The sequence below is a fragment of the Lutra lutra genome, chromosome 7 (assembly GCF_902655055.1).
Source record: "Lutra lutra chromosome 7, mLutLut1.2, whole genome shotgun sequence".
NCBI classification, from domain to species: Eukaryota; Metazoa; Chordata; class Mammalia; order Carnivora; family Mustelidae; genus Lutra; species Lutra lutra.
The window spans coordinates 29965402-29978202 of record NC_062284.1 but is presented as its reverse complement, the minus strand read 5'-3'; the positions used below and the strand labels follow the sequence as shown (position 1 = coordinate 29978202).

Below are 12801 nucleotides of genomic sequence, written 5' to 3'. Positions count from 1 at the left end.
TACTCTTGGAGCTACCTTCACGCTTTGAAAAGAAATATCGCTACTTTAATGGAGACTTACTATTTCTTTATAACTAAGGATACAAGCTTTCAGTATCCTCGTCTTTGAGAGCCCTGGGAATTAAAATCAGCCATTTCAGAAGAATCATCAGAAATAAAAACTGAAAATGACCTCAGACATAAAGTATAGACTGGGGGGAAAACTGAAATAGCAGAGAATCAAACCAAGTACACTATGTTATGGGCCACGTTCAATAGAAACTGTGACTAATAGCTTTATAATTCCAGGAGCAAATCTGGTGACCAATTCAATAATAAACCTGAATCCACCATTTACTGTAGAAATAAAGCTCCTGCCAATGTTTGCAGTAATGAAAGGAGTTTAATTCAAGTGATGATCTTTAGATTAATCATAGGATGACTGGAACAGTCTGGTGGTATACTGGGATTCATTAATTCCTTCAGAAATAATTTACTGAAGGCCTGATATGTACTGTTCTAGGTACTGGAGACACAGCAGTCAAGAAGACAGATAAATACCACTATCTGACTCCAGAGTCCCAACTCAACCATTATACTCCACTCATTCATGGTATATACTTGATGATCTCAGTAATAGTCATGAACTTGCCCTAAGCTGGCCAGACTCTGAGCTAATGCTCCTGTAGGAAAACCCTTTCGTAAGGGTCCTGGGCAAGGCTGTGAATTCAGTTTACACATGATTTTAGCCAAAAGGCCAAGAAGCAATTGAACTCAGTTTATATACTGGAAACCATGATTCTAGGGTCCCAATCCACGTATCATATATACCCAAATACAAGGCAATAATTTTCCCAAAAATTATCCCCCAGAAAAAAGAGACGGGATGTAACAAGCTCCTAAAGTGTGTGGCCATGTTAAAGGGGCACTATTTAAATTCATTTACTTTGAACAATGGCCTCAATCAATGCTGTTTTTTTGATGCCTATGGAGGGCACCAGACAGAACTGGCATATCCAAAGGAAAAAGAAGAAATGTAATACATACTTGGTTGCTGACCTCAAAATTCTAAGTGTTGGATGTTGCTGTGAAGAGGACTTTAAAAAACAGTAAGTGAATAATCATGCTACAGAAAATACATGGGATACAGGATGAATGGAAGGATAAATTGTGTTAATGTTATGCTAATTGACTTTCCTGGTTTAGGATAAATTTTTCAGTGACAATACCATATACTTAAAAAGAAGTAAAAACTGTGTGCTCTGGAAAACTGTTAGACTGACTCAGGAAGTGGCTCAAATGAGGACAAAGACACTGATGTTAAAGGTGCATGTGAGGAGTTTCACTAAATATCTATACTAGTATAAACATGTGATTTTTAATATGAACAGATATGATCAAATTAGTATATTAAGTAATATAATCACTTGACCATTTCAACTCTATCCCTAGATACTTATGTGTACACTAGTTGTCCAAAATTATTTTTAGATCTTCTAGGTGGAAAAATCACAGGTCACTTTAATTAGAGTTGCCCGGTATTGATACATATACATTCACTAATATGGTGGACAACAGGACTAAAACTTTACAACTAAGGAGTGAAAGAAGAAATAATTGACATTTATCAAGCACCTATGATATACCAGACCTTGCACTATCAGCATTTACATAAATTTTTCCATTTAATTTCCACTTAGTCCTGTGAGATGGACTTACAGGGACTTGCTTATGGTAACAGACTAACTCATACATAGCAAAGTTAAAACTCCAACCTGATCTCTCTGGTGTAGAGTTCATGTTCTTTCTACTATGGCGTTAGTAAGCTTCACTTTGGAAAATTTCCCTCAGTGCTCCTGAAAAGATAGCACTTATCTGTGTACCTGAGTGTGACCACTTCGTTTGGTCAATTTCACTCTAGTTTGGTCCAGGCAGGGTACATCCCCATAGCGGTTCTTCTCTAGGTTTCCTGGAGACCTGAAGAAAATGAAACAAACAAACTAAAACAAAGACAGAAAAGGCAGAAGGAGTGTGTATGTGTACATACAAAGTCCAGCAACGCAAAGGTGGGTGACCGTTACCATTGGTGTTGAAGACATGGAGCAATGATCTAATCTATCCATATTCTGTATCATTTAACATTTTTAAAAAAGATTTTAATTATTTATTTGACAGAGAAAGTGACAGGGAGAGAGGGAACACAAGCAGGGGGAGTGGGAGAGGGAGAAGCAGTGAGCAGGGAGCCTGATGCGGGGCTCTGGGATCATGACCTGAGCCAAAGGCAGATGCTTAATGACTGAGCCATCCAGGGGCCCCTCATTTAACATTTTTAATATGTGTGTATTCATGGGCAAATAAAGATATTTTCATTCGAAAGAGAAAATGAGGGGTGCCTGGGTGGCTCAGTAGGTTGGGCCTCTGCCTTAGGCTCAGGTCCTGATCCTGGGGTCCTGGGATTGAGCCCTGAGTCTGGCTCCTTGCTCGGCGGGGAGTCTGCTTCCCCCTTCTGTCTCTCTGCCTGCCTCTCTGCCTACTTGTGATCTCTGTCTGCCAAATAAATAAGTAAAATCTTAAAAAAAAAAAAAAAAAAGAGAGAGAGAGAGAGAAAGAGAAAATGAGAGAGAAATAGGGGTATAGACAGCACAAAAAAAAAAATCTGGCTGCTAAGAAACCTAAGTTCCAGTTTAATATGGTAGGTTGACAACATATGTTTGTCCACTTAATCTAGTAAAATCACAATAAAGGCACTAATCAGTACAAACCCCAAAATGATGGCAGAGACATCCGCAAACAAAGAGTGAAATCCATTTGGCAGAGAGAAAACAGATGGAGGAATATTGGCTGCCTTGGTCAAATGCAGAAAACTAGGACCCACAGAGGTATCTACAGAGAGACACAATGACTCACTCTCACCACTCCCACACCCTGGAAAGCAAGGTGAGGCACAGGGTTAAAAACAGAGGAATAAATGAAAATCTGAATGATAGTGAAAATTCCCTGCCCTGTCCTCTACTGTCCTATACTTGTATCAAGTTTGGACCCTCCCAAGCAAGAAAGTAGAGAATTCCTCTCTGGAGAAAGTGAATAGCCCTATATGAAAAAATTCTGTCACTTGAAGTACATCAACAACAAGCTAGCTGATCATTTAAATTTGCAGATCACTCACACAAAGAGGATTTCCAAGCAGCTTCTAAGGCCCCCCCATAATGTAAATTAACAGCCAGAGATCTCCAGATAATTACAGAAAGCTCCAACACAAAAAAGAGACCAATCAAACACATAGTAAGGAAAAAGCACAAGAGAGAGTCAGTAAGAAAAAGTAAGTTCTAAAAGACTATAATTAATACCCTCAGAGAGAAAAAGGTACTGTATCTATGAAATAAGAAGAGGGCGCTATAAGAAAGGAACAGAGAAGAAAAGCTCTTGGAAAATAAGTATGCTATCCAAAGTAAAAACTTTAATAAGAGAGATGGAAAAGAAAGTTGAAGAAATTTTCCAGAGTAAAACAAAAAGTCAAAATGATGAAAAATGTGAGAAAAAAATTAAGAAAATAAGACAATCATTCTAGAGCAGGAGTCAGCAACTACAGCTTGGCCAACCTGTTTTTGTAAATAAGAGTTTTACTGACACAACTAAACCTGTCAGTTTAGTACGATCTATGACTTCTTTTACACTATAATGGCAGAGTTGATTACACTTGCAATAAAGATTGCAAAGGTGGGCGCCTGGGTGGCTCAGTGGGTTAAGCCTCTGCCTTTGGCTCAGGTCATGATCTGAGTCCTGGGATCAAGGCCCAAATCAGGCTCCTTGCTTGGTGGGGAGTCTGCTTCTCCCTCTCCCTCTGTGCTCTCTCTCTCTTAAATACATACATAAAATCTTTAAAAAAAAGTTAGGTAATTAACTCCAGAAGAAACAAAAAATTGAATTAATAAAATTTAATATATTTTATGTTATAGAAGCTGCCCATCTAGTTCTGTAGTGGAAAAATTTACATAGTCATAATAATGTAAACAGTGACTACTGATTTTATTAAAAATATGACATTATTTTATTGGAAAAACAGTCAAAAGCGAACCGGAGACAAGGTATAAGAACCAAATGCTTACCTAACATAAAAATCAATGAAGAGTATTATAAGCATTTTATTTAGAATCACAGAAGAAATATCAGAAGAAACAGCTATTAAGAAAGAGTTGAGGGACGCCTGGGTGGCTCAGTTGGTTAAGCAGCTGCCTTCGGCTCAGGTCATGATCCCAGCATCCTAGGATTGAGTCCCACATTGGACTCCTTGCTCGGCAGGGAGCCTGCTTCTCCCTCTGCCTCTGCCTGCCATTCTGTCTGCCTGTGCTCGCTCTCTCTCCCTCTCTCTCTCTGATAAATAAATAAAAAAATAAAAAAAAAAAAGAAAGAGTTGAAAATGGATACCTGGAGGAACCAAGGGTAAGGCAGAGGATTGCCATTAATTTTATCATTCCTATTCTTCGGTACTATTTTGTTTTGCGGGGGGAAAGTATATATATTGATGAAGGAAAAAAATTACTAAAATACAAATATTATCTAATATAAAATAATATTTTATTATTCATAGCTACCAACAAATATGTAACAGAATAAACAAAATAGTCTGGAAGGAAAAGGCACCATATTCATAGTAGATGCAGCTTCTGGCGAATAGGGGAGAACTGAGGATGAGGATTGGAAGACATTTACAATGAATTCTTTCTTTTCTATAACAAAACAAGATGGAGCAAATATGACAAAATATTAAAAATTGTCAGTATTAATTCTGGTGACAGAAACATAGTTGTTTATCATGTTATACTCTGTCCTTTTCCATATTTTAAAAAATTCCCTCTTCCCACACACATAAGTCCAACTGATATTTTACAAAATCCCAAGAACAATTCAATGGAGGAAGGATTTTTTCAGCAAACGGTGCTGGAGCAACTGGGTATCTACAAGCACGCGAAAGTGCATGTGCGCATACACACACACAACATCAACATCAACCTAAATCTTACACCTTACACAAAAAATTAATTCAAACGGATCACAGACTTAAATAAATGTGAAATATAACACTATAAAATGTTTAGAAAAAAAGGAGAAAATCTTTGGAATTTAGGGTTAGGTGTTCTTAGATTTGGCATCAAGAGTGTGATCCATACAAGGGAACCCTGATTAAAGGATTTCATCAGAATAAAACTTGTGCTTCACCAGGGACCGTGTTAAGAGGATGAAAAGACAAGCTACAGACAAAAAACAAAACAAAACAAAACAAAACCCACAAACCATGTATCCAACCAAGAACCCATATCTAGAATATATTTAAAAACTCAAATCTCAATAGTTTAATAAGAAGTCCAAATTGAGGGGAGCCTGGTAGCTCAGTCATTGGGCATCTGCCTTCAGTTCAGGTCATGATCCCAGGGTCCTGGGATCAAGCCCCACATCAGGTTCCCTGCTCGGCAGGAAGCCTGCTTCTCCCTCTCCCACTACCCTTGCTTGTGTTCCCTCTCTTCCTGCGCATCTCTCTCGTTAAGTAAACAAAATCTTTAAAAAAAAAAAAAAAAAAGGAAAAAAGCATGACATTTTGCGAAGAGAATATACAGATGGTAAATAAGCACATGAAAAGATGCTTGATATCATTAACTATTAGGGAAATGTAAATTATACCAACCTATTACACACCTATTATGACAACTAAAATAAAAAATGGTGGTGGCAAGAGCAAATGCTGGTGAGGATGCTAAGAAACTTGATCATTCAGACATTGCTAGGGGTACATCGAATGGTACACCTGGGCAGTTTCTCATCAAACTAAACATCTAATTACCATATGACCATCACACTCTTGGACATTTATCCCAGAGCAATGCAGATGTATGTTCATACAAAACCTAGATACAATCATTCATAGCAGCTTTACTTGTAGGTGCCAGAAACTCTAAATAACCTAGATGTCCTTTAACAGGCAAACAGTTAAACAAACCATTCATACCATGGAATAGTACTTGGCAATAAAAAGGATGAATGATTGATACATCTAACAACAACTTGGGTGAATCTCCAAGGAATTATACTGAGGGAAAAAGGCCAATCCTAAAAGGTTACATATGGTATGATTCTATTTATATAAGAACATTCTTGAAATGAAAAAACTATAGTAACAGAGACCAGATTAGTGGTTGCAAGGATTAGGGATGGGGAGGGGTGGGACTGAGGTATGCGATGATGTAATTCATTTGTATCTTGACTGTGGTGATGGATATACAAACAAACATGTGGGCTAAAAATCACCTGGAACTAAATACACACACACACACTCTAAAACTGGGGAAATCTGAATAAGACTGGTGGATAATACTATCAATATCCTAGTTGTGATACTATATGATCCTATATTTATAGAAGATGACACCATGGGAAAACTCTGGAAAGGGTACATGTGATCTCTCTGTATTATTTCTTACAACTTCATGGGAATCTACAATTATAATAAAAAGATAAATTTTAAAATATCATTTTCAAAACATGTTGTAGGGGAGAAGAAAAAAGAGGAAGAAAGTTTCTTGGTCCATGGGCATCCTGGACAACAATGAGTACTCTGATATCTACTTCATAATCCAGAAATCCAAAGGAGAAATAGTTTGTTCTGTATAAGCAGTTTTACTGGAACTTAGTATAAGACAGAGACCTCGAGCTAATTTGGATTCTGGGTTCTAGCTCCTGAAGTGGGAGACTCATTCATTCAACAAGGGACAAGACAAGCAAGTCTTTCCATAAGACTGAAAAGTATTCTCTGACTATAACATGATGGGTGGTTTGGATGATGCCAAGAGGACAATCCAAACCTGATTTTTTAATGGAGGGAAGGGGGAAGATGGTAGAAATGACATCTCAAGGACCTCACAGCAGAAGCCCCCAGAACAAAGTTAGGAATCCCCAAGAAAAGTATGCATCCTCTTGGAGCAGCCCAGTACTCCTCTCAGCTCCATAATACTTCCTTGATTCAAAAGTAGAGGGGGAAGAACTGGTTGGGACAAAGACTGGATGCATACAGAGGTTGTGAACTGGTAAGAAAGAAATAGCTGTGTGGGAGAAAAGGATACTCTGTTCCACTTTGATATATGCTCTGCTTTCTTGCTTTTTTTTTTCTTCCCTTTGCATTTTGCTCTATTGACTTTCCTCTCAAGTGTTTCTTCTCTCTTCTCTTATCCGTTTCCTAACTAATTCTTTCCCCTCTTTCCTTTGGCTAAGCCTCCCTCCCTGCATCTTCTTTACAGTACACTGACCAAGCTGGACAGGAATTACAAAGGGGAAGAGGTATTCACAGAATCAAGGATTCTTAAAACATTTAAGCTACACAAGCAGGTGGATATCAGAGTCGAACATCATATATTACATAGAGGAAAACTGGGGCGCAGCCAAGAGAAATAACCTGCATAAACCACAGAAGGGATTTTGGGCTATGTTGGAACTTGAGCCTGGGACAGTTTCCCTAGTTTTCAACAAAGAAACAGAAATTTCTGCAGCAGCCTGTGACAACAGGGTAAAATGAGAGAGCAGTTAAGAGAAATGACCTATGCCCTATGGCCAACAATAGTTACCAAGTTATGAACCAGTTATAAACTAGCCAGGTAGTTCTGCAGAAGGAAAATCCCAAAAGGCCAAATTCCTAAGAGTTAATTCTTTTCTCTTACTGACTGTAGATTATTTTAAAGGCACCAGAACCCCTCCTAAGAAAGTAATGTTATACTATAAATGCTCTAGAAAGAAACTGCCCAAATAAAAGGACCAGAGATCACAATGAAAACAGGAATTGAGAGCCTACATTTTTGAACCTACATTTTTGTTGTTTCCCCCAAACAAGTGCATTTCAGAAAAATACCTTAAAATGCCTCCATTATTACATGGTTCACCGGATGGTACTAAAGACCTCCAGAAATGCAGAATATAGGGTATTGGCATCAGGCACCAGAACAGGAGGTTCCTGTTTCTGGATGAGAGAACCACCATCTGAGTAAGAGTCATGCTCCTAACACAAGCAAGAGCCTCTGTTAAGGAAATGAGATGAGGATGGAGCTGCTGCCAGCATGCACCAGTAGCATGTTGGTAACCCACCGTCAGTCCAAACCTTTCTTACTTACATAGAACAGTGGAAAGTCCCAACAGGGTTCTCACGGCGAATGTCTTCATACTCCTCATATATCCCTCGCTTTTGCCTGGTGCTAACATAGTCCATCAGCTCTTGGATGGTCATGGCATGGGGGCCTGGAACATGTACTGAGTCCCAGTCTAAGGCAGGAGGGAGGGAGAACAGGATGATCTCATCGAAGGGGTCTGGGTGGCCATTCATCTGGGGCAGGAACTGGAAATTCCAAGACGTGAGGTCAATTTTGACGTACCCACCCAGGTTTTCTGGAAGGCACTCCCTGGGCAGGTGCTGGGTGACCTCAGATGTCTTTAATATCTGAATCTGCAAAGCCAGAAAGAACCACGTGAGTATGGACAGGAAAAAAAAGACATAGACAGTGAAGATAAAGAACAAATGTGTTTATATTTGGTTTGAAGAATAGGATGAGATTTGCTTGAAATAGATGGTATACTTGTAAAAGAAGTAGACTGCATTTCATCTGCCTGGGATTAAAGTCCTATAATTTCCCCAAAAGTCTGACTTCCCAGAATGTATATAAAATACACTCCTGTAATTTGTCCCTGCATTTTTTAAGATTTTATTTTTAAGTAATCTCTACACCCAACATGGGGCTCAAACTCACAACCCCAAGATCAAGAGTCATGACTCTACTGACTAAGCCAGGTAGGTGTCCCGGGAGCCCTTTTATATACCTCAAAAGGAAAGTACACTGAACAAAAGCCTTTATACTATTAACAATGCTTCCTAGTGACATCTCATGCAGGTATTTGCCTTTTTGATTATTAAGAATGCACAGGTAGTGATTTTTTTTGGTCAACCCCATAGTAAGGTAACCAACTCTAAGCCTGGCACTTTACTCACAGTTCAGTATGGATGTTCTCAAAGGTAGTTTTCTATGAAAATAACACTAGACCCAGACACAGGGTAGCCCAGGAAAACTGCCAGAAAAGTAATCCTAATTCTGCTCTCTGCTTAGACACAAACTTACTGAACAAAACTGGCCTAGTTGACATAAAGTCTGTGTGAAATGGGAATGCTTGTCACTCTTGCTGTTGTCTCTTCTTAGAATGCCCTCTTTTCCTCCTTGGCCTCTTCATGGACAAGCTACAAAGCTCACCTCTTCTGTGAAGCCCTCCCTGACTGCTCAATACAATATTCTCAACTCTGTGTCTACCTCATGTCTACCTGTGTGTTCCCTATCAGGAACACGAGCTCTCTACAGGTAAACGAAGTCTCACTCCATTTTTTTATTCCCAGGGCCCAGAACCTGGACTATAAAGGTGCTCATATATTTTAAGTTTATATACTTAATTATACATTAATACTTACATATAACAAGTGCAAGAATTTGCCTGAGGAGTCCTATCAAAGAGTATCTTGGAAAAGATTTCTCCTACTCTCAGTCACTAGGTCCCTAAGTACTTCCACAAAGCCAAACATCTTCAGTTTCCCCTCTCCAACACAAGTCTCCCCTGCTATAAAGATCCACATTGTTGTTGATATAATCTCATAATTCTATACTACAAAAATCTCTAATAATATTTCATAACAACTATAATCAGATTACGTCAATGTTTCATATGCCCTTTCTTTCAAGGGTGAGAAATGAATGAATGAATAAAATCAAAACCTTTCAGTCCTAGAACACTCAGGAGATAACAGAATTAAGATCATTTTAGACAACACTTTTTTTTTTTTAAGACAACATTTTTGAAGTTAGGAAGCAACAAGGTGTTTTAAGAGAAAATGCCAGGAATGGAAATAGACATATAAAGAATTATAGTGAGAGATTCTCCTCCACCACGCTGGTGGTCAAAGGACAGATTAGTATTTCCAGTTGAACAAATTCAAACATCAGTTCAACTAATACAATTCTATTAGAGATTGTTAAATACACAGGTATAGCACTAGGCTAAATTCTGGAAGGAGTAGTTATTCCTAAGTTATCCATGAATACACTCCTTCACTGTTATCTTTATGCAAGATACTATGGAGGGAGAGTGCCAAACTATGTCTACCTCCTAACTTCAAGGAACTAGCAGTACAGTGGGAAAGGAAGCCTGTACTGACCTGAGTAAAGAATAAAGCAGAAAATATAAATGGATACACTAATAGAAGCAGAAAGCACTTTAGGAGATAGCCCAGACGAACTCTATTGAAGGTAAAAAATTAATTGGCAGGTTTCAACAGCAGAAATGGGAAGTCTGTCACCTCCTTCAAATAACCACCTCCACCTACAAATAAAATAAAGCTTGCCTTACCCTCTCCCGGACTTTGTCCTTCAGGAGGAGGCTGATGATGGAATAGGGCACTCGGAACCATATTGGCGCTCCCACAATCAGTACTTTTTTCAAACGAGCAGGAAACGCTCCCTGTGGAGGACACACATGAAAATTTAAAGATATCAATTAAGGCACTGGAATCTGTGACTGTTCAAACCCAGAGTGTAGGTTTTCTGCTCTTTTCCCCATCCTTACCCAGCAGGGGGAGTCTAAAGCCTAGTTCAGGTTTCATTTCAGTAACTACAGAAGTGGTTAAAAATTTAAAAATTACACACCTGAAACTAATAGAACACTCTATGTTAACTATACTGGAATTAAAATGAAAAGCTTAATAAAAAATTAAAAGATGATTTACTTTTTTAAAAAAATTTATTTATCTGACAGAGAGAGAACGAGCACAAGCAGGGAAAACAGCAGGCAGAGGGGAAAGGGAAATCAGAGGAAAAAGCAGGCTCCCCACTGAGCAGAGAGCCTGACATGGGGCTCAATCTCAGGACACTGGGATCATGACCTGAGCCAAAGGTAGACGCTTGACCAAACTGAACCACAGAGGTGCCCCAAAAAGTGATTTACTTTTAAAAGTTATAATGTTACCTTCTTGTCAACATTAAGCTTTATGGATCAAAAATTGATACTGACTTTTATCAGCATAAATGTGTGCATCTTTAAGTTCTGCTTATTAAAACTTTAAGAAAGGGGTGCCTGGCTAGCTCAGTCCATGGAACCTGCAACTCTTGATCTTGGGGTCTGTGAGTTCAAGTTCCATGTTGGGTGTAGTAAAATAAAATCTTGGGGCACTTCTGTGGTGCAGTTGGTTAAGCATCCAACATTTGGTTTCAGCTCACGTCGTGATCTCAGGGTTGGAAGATAAGCCCCATGTCAGGCTCTGCACTCAGAGCAGAGTGTGTTTAAGACCCTCTCTTGCTCTCCCAGGCCCGACCCCCTGCACTCTCTCTCAAATAATTAAATAAATCTTTAAAAAAATAAAATAAAATCTTTTAAAAACTTAAAAAAAAATCAGATCATGAATAAACAATATGAAAGAAACATCTCTCTTAAAACCTTTGATTCTGACTTCTGCGTGTTTATAATTATTTTTTACCCATCTCTTCATCTAGTCATGTATTCATTTATTCAGTCGATAAATATAATCTAGTGGGCACAATGAAATCTAAAGGGAAGGAGACACCCTGATCCACACAAAGCATAAAAATAAAAAAATTAATCTTTCCTAATTCACAGCTCTTGGTTTCATTTAGTTTAACATCCCAGATCTTCTCATGGGCAGGGATACCAAGTAATACTGGCATTCTAACTGGAAGAAATTATTCCCAAGGAATCAAAAAACAAACAAAACAAAAAAAAAAGAGGAAATTGTAGCTAAGTATCTTCTACCATTTTCTCCCTATTCTTTTTCAAAAAAGACAGATTCTCAATTTGACATGTCACTCTCCGGCTACTCTTCCACTGATTTGGGGGGTCCACAAACATACCCTATAGAGAATATACAGTATCCAGAACAAAATCTTCTATACTCCTCTTCACTAAAGTCCGAGAGACAATAATTTCAGGGTGCCTGGATGCCTCAGTTGGTTAAGCGCCTCTTGTTTCAGCTCAGGACGTGAGATGGAGCCCCGCATTGGACTCTGGGCTCCATGCAGACTTGTGCAGAGTCGACTTGAGATCCTCTCTCGCCCTCTCTCTCTGCCCCTCCCTGTGCTTGCACACGTGTGCTCACATGCATACTCTCTCTCTCAAATAAACAAATAAAACCTTTAAATAACAACCACAACAATTTATTTCAGGACCTAAAGAGACAAGGCACCTGCCAGGTCAAAAAAACAGTCTGGAAAAATACCTAAATCTCCACAAAATGATAAATTTAAAAATGGAAGCCTTTATATCTACTTCTTCAGAGCAAAGAACTACACACTCAGGCTTGTTCCATTTAAATGACTGTATGGCATCCATATACACTGTTGATGGGAAATGGTTACATCTTCTAGAAGGCATCTAGCATTATATATCCTTAAAAATGTGCATATTCTCTGATCAAGTAATTCCATTTCTGACATTCTACCCTAAGGAAATAACCAGAAACACAAAAATTTATGAACAGAAATGTTTATTGCACCTTTTTTTCCCCCAAAGATTTTACTTATTTACCCGATAGAGATCACAAGTAGGCAGAGAAGCAGGCAGAGAGAGAAGAGGAAGCAGGCTCCCCGCCAAGCAGAGAGCCTGATGCAGGGCTTATTTCCAGGACCCCGGGACCATGCAGAAGGCAGAGGCATCAACCCACTGAGCCACCCAGGCGCCCCTTGCACCTTTCTTTTTGGTGGTTAAAAACAGTACTTTAAAACTGGAAAGAAGGGGTACCTGG

The 12801-nt window shown here is 38.9% G+C and overlaps 1 protein-coding gene across 1 annotated transcript in view; it reads right to left on the bottom strand.

Moving 5' to 3' along the window:
- Positions 1–12801, bottom strand: part of PTPN9 (protein tyrosine phosphatase non-receptor type 9) — an 85221-nt gene that overhangs the window by 15653 nt on the left and 56767 nt on the right. The window contains 3 exon segments of the mRNA XM_047737230.1: positions 1862–1955; positions 8129–8457; positions 10398–10508. Of these exon segments, the coding sequence (XP_047593186.1) occupies positions 1862–1955; positions 8129–8457; positions 10398–10508 (534 nt within the window).